We start from the raw sequence: 12,601 nt of genomic DNA on the forward strand, positions 1-12,601 counted from the left end.
GTCAAGCTGACAAACGTCATTTTTAATCTGACCGACGTGGCCAACCAGTGGTTTCGCAACCACGAAGCCGATTTTTCTACCTGGGCGGCCCTCAAAACCAGCCTTACCGATGTCTTCGGCCGCCCCGCTGTCCGAAAACTTCGTGCCGAACAACGGTTGCGCAGTCGGGCCCAGCAGAGCGGCGAGAACTTCCCAAGCTATATCGAGGATGTCGTTGATTTATGCAAGCGTCTGAATCCATCCATGAGCGACGCGGACAAAATCAAACACATTCCTAAAGGGATTGAGGACGACGCATTTCAGATGTTAGTGTCCAAGAATCCTCAAACCATCTCCGATGTCGTTTCTTTGTGTCAGAGCTATGACGAGCTCCGGAAACAGCGTCTTGTCACCCGCCGTACCATTTGCCCGGACAACACCCTTTCGAGCTTGGCTGTCGGCGGTCCTGCTCACGATCAGTCGACCCTTCTTCAGCAGATCCAGCAGTTTGTGCGGGAGGAGGTCGCCCGCCAACTATCGCATGGTTACCTGCCCACCCGCTCCAACGCCAACGCTGTTGCCTTCTATTCAGCGTGTCATCCAGGAGCAGGTTGCAGAGGTCCTGCCTCCCGCTAATCCACCTCCTGTAGTCACTGCACCGCTGACCAATGCTGAAGCTGTCGTCCGGCCACGACCTCAGCCGGTTGTTCCTGCCTATGCGACACCTTGCACCGTCTTTCCTGACCCGCCGCTCGCTCCTACAATGCCTCACCCTCACCGGCCTTTGCCTCGCACCGCTCCACGCACTCTGAATCCTTGGCGCACGCAAGATAACCGCCCGATTTGCTATACTTGCGGCCTCGCTGGTCATGTGGCCCGTTGGTGCCGCACCCGCGGATCCCGTTCTAACGACTACAGGCGAGCGCCGATGTACGACGTTCCCGTGCCCCCCGCACTTGACTCCTCTCATCTGCCCCAGCATCCGTCTACCTATCGCTCCGACTCCTACCACCGAACCCCCCGGTCGCCGTTTCCTCGCCGCCGTTCGGTCTCTCCTATGCGCCGCCGGTCGCCACCGCTCCAAGCGGAAAACTAGGCGCCGCAGTTGCGGAGGCAAGAACTGCGCCGTCACCGACCGTTTCAAGTCCTATTGCCGCTCCTGTGAACATTCTTGAAGTGCTGGTTGAAGGTGTTCCTGTTCATGCGCTCATTGACACTGGTGCTGCCGTGTCCTTGATTAGCCGTAACTTGTGCCGCAAACTAAAAAAAGTGACTTTAACCGCGACTTTAAAAGTGACTTTTTAAAAGCGCTTTAACCGGACCCTCGGTGACATGATGGCCAAGTAGATTTCATCCGATCACTCCAACTGGGACCGCATTCTACCATTCGTTGCCTATGCTTACAATTCTGCAATGCAAGCAACTACTGGTTTTTCCCGTATTTTCTTCTCTATGGCCGGGAGCCATTTTCAATTATGGACACCATATTCCCATACCGCCCAGATTCTTCCGAATTTACAACAGTCCCTCAAGCCGCTGCGCATGCCGAAGAATGCCGTCAACTCGCCCGTTCATTGACTGCCCGCGATCAGTACCATCAGAAAAGTTCACGCGCCACTTCTACCTGTCTGCCGCCGGCTTACCTTCCCGACTCCTTAGTTTGGCTTTTGGTGCCCTCATCCAGCCCGGGCCTGTCGACAAAACTGCTAAGCGAATACCACGGCCCCTATCGCGTAGTTCAGCAGACATCTCCAGTTAACTACCTCGTCGAGCCCCTCAAGCCTTCGCCTGATCATCGACGCCGCGGCCGCGAAATCGTCCATTTCGACCGCCTGAAACCCTACTAAGACCCCGCTATCATCTCGTGCCCTTAGGCCGCCAGGATGGCGCCTTTTCACCCCGGGGGTACTGTAAGACATACAATTGGGGTTTGCTGCCCCAGCGGCCAGTGCCGCCGAAGGAAAGCTGAAGACGAAGCTGACGCAGTTCAGTTTGCGAAGACGAAGCTGACGCTCTCGAACTCTTGGCTTGGAGCAACGCTGTGTCAACAAAGATTTTGCCTGTCCACATTTCTTGTGCGTCTGATTTGCGTCTTTACAGCCAGTATAACACTGGATGAGTGATGGCAAACCGAGGCCAATATAGACAGCTCTCTGGAATAGCATAGTCAATTCTGGAAAACAGTGAAGGAACTCTGGCTAACATGGCCCATGACAGCCATGATTATAGGACGGCAGAGCCAGCAATGGCAAAGAGTGGGACAATTCTGGACCACCTGACACAGGATTTTATGATGGCACTGCCAATACATGGAGACGGCCAACGAGGGCCATTGGATCAGTAAATGAGTGGCACAGCCAATATCAGATGCTCATTGGCAACACTGAGCCTATTTAAGGGCCGCGCTTTGACAGCGGACGTCTGATATTGGCCCGCTGTCATGTGCTATCTGGGAGAGGCTGCAATTTTTTTCTAGTAGTAACGATTTTAACTGCGCTTCAGTGCAACGAGCTCGTGCACTGATCGATCAAAATTTTGCGTTCACCAAACGAACAGTGTCAGTCAAGTACACACAAACAGCCGGTCCGAGCAAAAACTCTGTTGTAAAAGCCAGAGCCTGCGTATAGTGCCCCAGTGTCATGCCTGGTTATCGGATTGGTGATAATCTGGGTAGTACTCAAGGGCAGGCATGTACTATCGGGGACAGAAGTGGTAAACTTCACGGAGCGGGAGCCGCAGTAACGTAAAACTGCATCGTAACGCCATCTAAAGCGTGAAAGATTGAAGCGAGTCAAGCGACGTGCCTGCAGATAATAAAGGGCTCCCATTGGCTGTCTTGATCGCAGATGCCGCCTGTAGATGGCGTTACGATGCAGTTTTCCTTAGTGTTCCTGTATATACAGGAACGCTAGTTTTCCTTTGCTCCGGCTCCCGCTGCGTGGAGTATACCACTTTTGTCCCCGATAGCACATCCTAAGGGGGGCCCCGAGACCCCCCTTCCGATTTAATAAATTACCTCGGACCCCTGCCGAAAAAAATCCTGGCTGCATGCCTGTCCAGCTGGGGACAGAACAACATCGGCGCAAAGTCGGACTAGTCTCGATATCCTATGTCTTATGCCAAAACGTCTAATGGGGGGCATAGGGCGGGGTCTTGAGGGGGGAGGGGGTGTATAGACGTCTTATATCCCTCACCCTCCGCTTTTTTGTTATCGCCCTGCTTTCATCCTTCACCGTGCTGTTCGTTTTTTTTTTTCACAAGGCGCAAGCCAGGATCGAGCGCCTGAGAGCTGCGCTTTAAAATTGCTAACTCCTAACCAACCCATAGGAAGACGTACGTGACAGCGTTTCCTCAACAGGCACCATTATGGTACACACGCAACCATCTCGCAGCCTTTCTTTCTAAGAAGCGCTGTTTCACCGCTCCCAGCCGCCCCTCTGCCCCCACAGCCACCTCATCTACCATGTCACATGACTCAACGCGCCAAGCGCAGACCAGTGGATACTTTCACACGCTCAGACTGATAATGCTGTCGCGTTCTCATATTAAAGGCCAAGCTAAGCGACCTCCAAGTTTTTTCCCTGAAATGTCATATGGGGGTCGACTTACAATCATGTAAATATGTTGTGTTCATGATAAATATAACATATTTGTGCTGTTTGGACACAAGTCAGTCAGTCAAACTGAGCTTAGTGTTTCCTTTTTGTCCCTCTAGGCAACCTCATCCTCTTACACTGACAAGATTTCCTGCATATCAAGGCGTCTGCTGTGATAAGGTGGCCTACGTCAGCTGTTTACACACATTCAGGGAAACCTGGAATGGAGCACAACCAGGGTGCCTCCATGTGCAATAAAATAAAGGTAACATTATGTGGAACTGATGCTCAGTCCAAGTTCACGCACAACCCAAATTACAATGCTTTACACTATGTCAGGCCTTAAATGTATAGCACCACCTAAGCAAAATCAGGGGTCAGTGCAAGTGGCGTGGTGTATAACTGTGTTTCGTAGCTCGGAGCAGTTTCAAGTGGATGCAGTTTGTCCAGGACCAGCTCAAAGGAAACAAACTATTATACTAACTGGGGATAATGTGACAAACCACCTTCAATGGGGCCACTTTTTTTTTAAGGTTTGTATTTTCACCAGAATATTGACTGAGACAAGCACTGAATCAGTGATTAGTGCTAATAATAACTTTTGTTGCTATAGGTTTTGTGTTCTTCAAGATCGCTTCCACATTTTCTGTCATACACATCCACAGAGAGTGAATGAGTACTGCCTTGACACTGCAGCAAGTGTCTGCGCTCACAATGGGCAGGAAGGAGACAAGAAGCCCACAGGTTGTGTTATTTAAAAAACTAAAATTTATTACACCGCTATAGTTCTAGGACTTGGAATCTAAAATAGTACACTTTTCTGTCGCTCGCCTCCTGTATGCACATATTACAAGACAAGATGCCTCCATTACAAACATTTTACACGTATACGTACACGCATATATTTATAGTATAGTGAGAAGAATAAAACACGAAAAACCACGTAGCCGCAAAGAGGAGCGGCCCAGCTGCGAGCAATGAGTAAGTAGCTTGGCACACAACACAAAAGAGAGGGGAGCGGGCGAAGAAGCAAAGTTATCCTCACAAAAGTGTTTGTCAACATTCCGTAGACCTTCTACAGACTGCTTCGTCTTTTCATAAGGGATCCACTGAATGCTAAAAAAAATTTTTAAGGGTAGAAGAGCCTGCATGGCCTTGGGTCATCCTTGGCAGGAAGAACACTCCTTTGTAACAGCATGCCCTAAAGACCCAGTACACAAGCAGATACACCATTACTACACGGCGAGCACGTATTATTACTTTCTCTTGAATGCCACACTATAAAAAAAATTGTCAATGTTCAACAGCGATCACGATCACCATTTAGTCCCCAGTACTCTTGACTTCATAAGCCACTTTCGAGGCCCACATTTTACAACTCATGTTAAAAACACTTGCCAACTGCTAGCAATAGAAAAGCGCTCAATGCTTGGTGCTAATGAAATCAAAAGGAGCTGACGATGACGATCCCTATTGACAGCCAACATACACGTTTCACAAAGCCGCGTTCTTTGGACCTTGGACTGCATCCAACAATAGTTCAACATGACCAGGGAGGCGGGAGGTATGGGGAACCTCAAGACATGCTATTCATCCCGTGTTTCCTCCACCAAGAGTTACACCTCTAGTGCAAGCCCCCAGGGATGCACACAATGAAAATAAAAGTGCATAACACAGGCATTGACTGTTTCACACAAGGGCACCGGAGTGGACATTAAACACACAAAAAAACACAACAATGAAATAAAAAGGTAAGAAAAAATACACCGGAATGGACATTAGACACACAAAAAATACAAAGAAATAAAAGGGAAGAAAAAAATTCTCCCTTGCAAGAAAACTGAATTGTTGGAAGTGCTTGCTTTGACAGCGCTCTGTGCGGGTTCTTTTGTCATCACAGTGACATGAGCACAGCGTTAGTGACACAAGAGGATAAACAGGATTTGTGCATACACGCCACTAGTGACAAGGAAATGGACCTACATAGAGCAATGTTAACACAGGCGAGTGCACCCAAAATGATGGTGACCATGAAATCCACGATAACCACATTGCCAAACAACATGACACCGTTTCGCAAGTAACACTTCCTACAGAGAGAACACCCTCACCTCCCCTTCCCCCTCCCTTGCGAATCAGGCCTCGTCAGAACCTGCCTCTGATGCACCCCACCCCAGAAAATCTCAATTCACAAGCAGCACCATCAGCACTTCTGTGGTGGCATGATACAGTGTATAACACACAGCCCACCCTCTTCACTTGTGTCTTTTTCTGTAGTCCAAGACCACTTAAACATCGGTGGACTACAGCAGTATGAAATGCTGAAAAACAAAATGAAAAAAAAAAACAGAAGTCGAGAAGCCAAACGAGAAGCGAGACCAAAATCCTGGAACGTCAGATACCGGGCATGAAGTGTGGATTATGAACCACTCTAGGTATTGCAGCACACTACTCTATCACACCGGTGAAGAATTTCATTCATCTTTGTCTGCAGCAGAAAAGCACGCACTTTTTTTTTGCTTTTCATCAGTTTCTCAAATACGAACAAAATTCTGTGCTTGCTTCCTACAATCCTAAACAATAAGAATCGCACCTTGTTTCTTAGTCAAAATAAGAGTGAACAGCTATGGTGGGTATTCTAAAACAAACAAATTACTGCAAAGCAACATTCTCTCGCTACTGCCCCCGAGCTAGTTTGCTACATTACTGAATAATTGACACTAGTGACGTACTCCATCACACAGCTAAATTACCGTCGCAAACTATTTGGCTCAAACATTGTAACAACGCTCCCACCACCGACCAATGTTACTACACCCAATGTTATGTAGCTTTACATAATAAATATCTGTTAAATCCACCTGCAGGTAAAAGCAAGTGCAGATGTTTTTGTGTGACCCAACTGAACCTGCTACCAACTAGTGTAAAACTACTACGACAGGTGATGGTCATGAAGGACGTGTAATTGGGCGATATGACAAGAAAGGTCAGATAACAGGCGATGAGCTCACGATACAAAAGTGTTAACTGGATGGGCACGCAATGTTGATAAAATCATCACATGAGTGATATGTACACATGAGGCAGTAAAGACAAATGACAGTCAAACGAAGAACGGTAAATCACCGGTCGAATTAAAATGCGCCCTCCTCACGGTCACGCGACTGCCAGCAAAAAACTCAAAGCCAGTCAGATTTGGTGCCAACCGCAAAAAGTAATGAACGCTGCTACCGACCCTGTTTCCATACTCCAAGACCACAAAAAGCAAGGAGCATTGGACGCTGTGCCACTTACTGTGAAAACAGGTAGGGCTTTTGTGAGTGTTGCCCTGCTAACCACCATGACCTGAACGTGCCTCAACTACTGAGACAACACTACAGTACCTGGGGCAGAGCTATGGCAATACTGCAATACCACTGCTCCATTGTGTGCTGTGCTTTAGCAACGCTCACGTGCAGTAAAATCACTGCAGCTACCTCAGCCCTGAATGAAAACTGAAGTAGAAGGACAGAATTTCCCAAAAATCTATCTCTGTGTTCCAGCGTACAAAGAACTTTGTAAAATGTGACAATGTGACTTGCACTGGCAAGGATAAGCAAGAGCTCGTGCCGGCCTCAAGAAAAGGTGAGAGGCACTAAGCACAAGTTCTGAAGTGGCTGAACCTTCTCTTGTATGAAAACTTCGGCAAGCTGCTGAAGAAGATGCAGCAGCATGCCACAGGTAACGTGATAAACCCTGTACGTTTTCAGTGAATGTGTGCAGAGCTAAGGATATGTTGTTTCACTGGGTTTGACTGTGACCAATATTCCTAGCAGAGGGCAAGTCTATTCGCTCTGCACAAACCGTCAGCGGTTATGAAATTGCAAATGGGCCCGGTAATGATAAAACCTCTCCGGCAAAAAGGACTCGCTGCTAAAACAGCAGTTGTGCAGAGAACATGGCTCCTGGATGAGGCTGGCAATGATAGAATCCCGCATTCCTTCAGAAGTCACCAATGGACGTCACTTCATCCCACAATTCCGGGATCAACCAACATTGCAAGTGAATTCAGTGGTCTCTTTAACAAGGAAAAAAAATCACTAAATTAAAACGAGCACAAGAGGCAATCTTCCACTCACTGACCAAACTACTGCAAGTCTCCCCCATAACCAAAGGCAAGCTTCAATAGGTTCTGACGAGGCCTGTCTGAAGTGAGTGGCCATTCGCAGCCTTGCACAACGCTTTGCATTTGGACAATTCACATATGAATCTCTCAATGTAAAGAAAAAAAAAAAAGACTGAACAAGGTTACCAATTTCGTGCTCGCTGCAGTCCAACGGAACAAGCACTGCTGCTGTACAGAGACCCGAGACACCAAACATCCAGTTGAAAGGAAAACGGAGAGGGCGCCTGAGCCATGGCATGTCACACTTTGGCATAAACTGAACAATGCATTAGTCGTCACAGCTGCACCCTTTGGAACAGTGTCACAATCAGGGGGGGACTGGCTGCATCTACACAAGCCATGGCTCTCTGCACTTTGCCAAGCAGCTCCCATGGCTCTCCTCTCGCCCTTCCAAGGAACAACACAGACGGCAAGGACAAGGTTCACGTACAGTAAGAACGAATGTGCGGGTATGCAGTCAACAAGTGACAGGTCAAAGACAAAAAGAAAACAAAAAATTTTCGGAGGCAGACATTTTCAAAAAAACACCCGACATTACACGAAACCCGAGTCATCTGTTCCCCGGCAACCTGAGAAGGGAATCTTTCGCTGCCGTAAGGGTCAAGCATCGAGCACAGTGCATTTGACAACTCCACTGTTTCTCTGAACAAAAAAAAGAAATGCAAACAGATGCCTTTGCACAGAAGTGACTGGGCAGGGGCAAAGCGCAGACCCATGGTTGGTTCTCACTATCATCCACCCCAAAACCAAAGTGGCACCAGATATTGTGCTGTTCAGACACTTGGCCCATGGCGGCAATCCACCACCCCAGGTTGCAGATCAGACAACAATCTTGTTGACGAATGGAGGAAGCGGTCGACATTGGTAAGGAAGGCATGGTGTTCCACTGCAGAGACAACAGTGGCACAGTATGCAACAGTCATAATGTGGCCCAGCTGCACCGTGCGCCTGCATCGGGCACTGTCGTAGCATCTGTACTGTGTAGTCGCAGTGCAGGAACAAAATGAGTGGTGAGTGGCACGTCAATAATCCACAGCACTGACTCTTGCTGCGTCATTTCAAGGTGTGCAAATTCATCCTGTCATTTCCCAGCAACCCATTACGCATGGGTGGATAGTAAAAGTGTGTTCACACTTGCGAGTTGCGAAGGGTATGCAGCCAGCTGTGATTTTTTACCAAAGACCAGGTCAACAATACCAATGCTGGAAATAAGAAGTCAGATGAAGAATAAGCTTCCCATCACTCTTAGGGTGCCGCTGATCAGTTTAGTGGTTCCCGACGCAGGGTCGCAAGATTTTCATCGCAACGCTAGAAAACCAAGCAGCAAGCAACCATCCTGCATCTGTTGCTTTTCAGCCAATGCTACCATTTGTGACCGCCAGTTGGCCGAAACAGTCGCACAACCTTTGCGACTTGCAAGTGTGAATGCACCTTAATGGCCACGAACACTATGCCCCAAAACGAAGTTTGCAGGCACCTTTGATGTGGTTACCGGAAACACTAACCATTCAGCTTGGAGGTGGTCACCAGAAACACCAACCATTCAGGTCAGTTTAAAGATAGTGCCTCACTGTGTGCAGGCCCACGGCTACAGTGGTGCCATCAAGTGGACAAGTTTTCACCCTCAACTACGAGGACGGGATGGGGGCGCCACCTCTCGCCAGGTCAATGGGAATGAAGGGTGAATGTGGGCGACGAATTCGCAGCATGAAGAACCGGGAAGGCGTCGGCAGAAAGACACATTCAGGCAAATGAGAAATGACGCTGCAGTTTTCCTGTACTTGAATGTGTCCCTGTGCGATGTGAAGATGTCCGATGTAGGCCAACCAGCTTACAAAATGCCACACAGACGCCGACAACTCAGCCAATATGTTGGCGCAGTGTGCTTGCCGGCATCCCTCGAGGCTTACCGGGTGAGATTTTTTTTGTTGCTGCGGCAACTGACTCTTAAGGTCCATTGGAGTTGTCCGGCAGGACAGTTTGAGACAATGCAGAGACAACGCTCAGAAAGAAAACAAGCTCCCTGCCTAGCTTTACAGCATATAGTCAGCCTTTCCTTGCAAGAACTCAGTCTGACAGTCACAAATAATGTTTATGAATTACACCACTAATGCAAGGCATAACTTAGCGATTTACCGGTGAGATTCCTGCTGCAGCCTATAACGCAGAAGTGCATTAATTTCTGATGGGAAGTGGCCTTAACAAAGGACCGGTGCCCACATTGGGTAGAGACCACTGCAAAATCCGTTCATGGTTCAAGTGGATTTGCAAAGAGGAAATGTGATCATAGCTGTTTATGCCTCACTGGGAAAAACTGGCCAATAGGCTGTGCTGCAGAGCGCTGATTTGCGGCATAAACTACTCAAGCAGCCAAGTATATCCATGGGACATCCACTACAAATCTGCATATCCACCTGTGCAGATATTCATACTGGACGTTGGCACTACAGCAGTATCATTCTGCAGATGTCAAATACGTATATCCAAGATATTCACTTGCAGATATGTAAAGCTTTTCGTTTCAGGGTGACCATTTTAAAGCCATAATTACACAAACCTGTATACTAATAAAATCCTGATCTAGATGTCTTATAAGGTAAATAAATGTCCACTAGACTTTTACTGTATATCCACTAACTTTGTGTGCATCACAGTAGCAAATGAAAAACAAAAACTAAGCCACGCCTAAATAAAAGGCCTTTGTAGATAAAAATGTGTTCAACAGTAATAAACAGACAAAAATTAGCTAGCAGAAATTTCAATTGCATTTAGATCAACTGGTTCTAATAGAATGCTTAAATTTCACTTCAATTAAGGTTATTCCAAACGAACAAACCACAATGCTGTGAGGTGTTCTAATGAGTATGCGTGAACACTTAAAGCATAAGTTGATTGTGCCAAAAACTCATACAAACAGTGGCACATGCAAAATATAATGTTGTTAGTGCACATTGGTGGGCTACTAATTTTGCTACAGGAATAAAAAGAAAACATTTCAGAAACACACTGGAGATCCAAGTCCCTCACCCTTGGTCTCCCTTACAGTCATCTGCCAAACTTCCTGCAGACATTTAGGGTCACCCCGTAGATTTCTAGAGCATATGAAAGGACATCTGGATGTCCCACGAATAAGCGTGGCTACTTGGGTACAGCTCCTGTTGTCCAACGAACAATGAAGTCTCGGCCCACATTAATAGACCCTGCTTTACGTTTCACCTAAAATGGAACTAGAGACAACAGTGGCAGAGCGGTCAGACCCTTGTAACACAGCCTCAGGCTTCTGTCAACTCAAGGCTCACACCATCACATGAGCTCAGATCAAAGATGCATAACCTCAAGATCTATCTCAGCCAGACCTTTCAAATGCTAAAATCGCACTGTAAGTGTACGGGGCTTTTACCGTTTGAAAGATGCCGGAGTTTGTAAGGTGCCATAGCACACCCAAAAATGCATCTGGGACTGGTTGCTGTGCCTCAAAACGACAGTTCTGTGTGCAACAGGCATGAAATGTGCGTCAAAAACATTTGAACCTCGCCAAGCTGCCAGAAGATGACAAATCAAGAAATGCAGCATTCAAACAAGGAGAACGTGTTACAGCTGCGTGCTTCCAAAAAGATTAGTAGGCCTGTTCTGGCAAACTTAAAATGAAAGCACCGGTACGAGCACAGGGCTCGAAATTTGTCAGAACAGCCTCCTCAGGTGGCAACTTAAGTTACCACCTCCGCCTCAGCTTAGGTTAGGCTGAAGTAACGCCTTGCTCAAAAGTCTTCAGGCCAAAAAGTTGGCTCTTGAGCTGCATAGCACCACACTTATGGCATGATGTCCTAAAATCAGAAATGCTTTCAAAGCTGGGTATGAAGGTCCTCCTCACCTCACGGAAATTTAGAATTTGAAAGGTGCTGTAGACGCTCCACTACATTATGCAGCTTACAAAGCAAACCCTGAGGCTTCAAGACTTTTGGTCAAGGCTGTACACGTTGCCGCAGCAACAAAAACCGGGGGAAACCTCTCCCAGTGGCTCAAACGCTTGCCCGTGTGGCAAACACAGCATCCGCTTGACTCCCGGCCAAAGTTAAACACACGACTCTGGTGGGGTCTACAGGGAAGGAGCCAGCTGGAACAATGTCCGCTCATCACCACCCTGCTGCAGAGCGGGCCATTCTCGCCCGGAGGTGGAGGAGAGACAACACACACTGGTGGCCGAGGAAGAGAAGGAAGGGTGGGTGACAGTTGTGCCATCTTGTCAGCGGCAGGTGGCAGGTGGGGGGCATCTCTTGGGCCTCTTCCGGGGGGAGCGCCTGCTAGGGGGGCCGGGGGGCGCCTCCGTTGCCGCCCTCCGGAGGGCCGGCCCCCCTCGTCACCTGGGCATGCTACCCGATGCCTGGCGGCCTGCGACACTGCAACACAGCCATGAACGAGAGGCAAGCTCAACATCAACGTACGTAGCCATCAATGACACATTTGACATGCCATTTTAAAGCAGCACTACAGCAATAGATTTTGATTGCGTGTTCTTTCTTAGTAATGATACACGAGACATTAGTAAACATAAAATGTAAGCCAAGTAAATAATTTATAACAAGTCAGTAGTTACTCATTAGCATCAACCCAGGTGCAGCCATACGGATACAAAAAAAAAAGCTAATGAGTATAATTACTCCCTTATTGCACACCCACTCCGCCTTGGGAAATTCCCCTAAGCATTGGGCCAAATAATTTGATTGAATTCTTATTTTTTGTGTTGTTTCACTTTCAACAGCCAAATGGTGACTATGACATCAAAATTCAGTTCAGGTTGCAGAAGGCATAAAAAAATAGTGATATCTGGGCCACTTCTTCATTCATTGTTACTGCTGATCTT

The 12,601-nt window shown here is 47.7% G+C and overlaps 1 protein-coding gene across 1 annotated transcript in view; it reads right to left on the bottom strand.

Annotated features, from left to right (window-relative positions):
- Window positions 1-4,320: 4,320 nt before the first annotated feature.
- Window positions 4,321-12,601, bottom strand: part of Cdc14 (cell division cycle protein 14) — a 48,522-nt gene continuing 40,241 nt past the window's right edge. The window contains 1 exon segment of the mRNA XM_077643620.1: window positions 4,321-12,137. Coding sequence (XP_077499746.1) covers window positions 12,098-12,137 — 40 coding nt within the window. The 3' untranslated portion in view covers window positions 4,321-12,097.

The sequence above is a fragment of the Amblyomma americanum genome, chromosome 11 (genome assembly GCF_052857255.1).
Source record: "Amblyomma americanum isolate KBUSLIRL-KWMA chromosome 11, ASM5285725v1, whole genome shotgun sequence".
Lineage (NCBI taxonomy): Eukaryota > Metazoa > Arthropoda > Arachnida > Ixodida > Ixodidae > Amblyomma > Amblyomma americanum.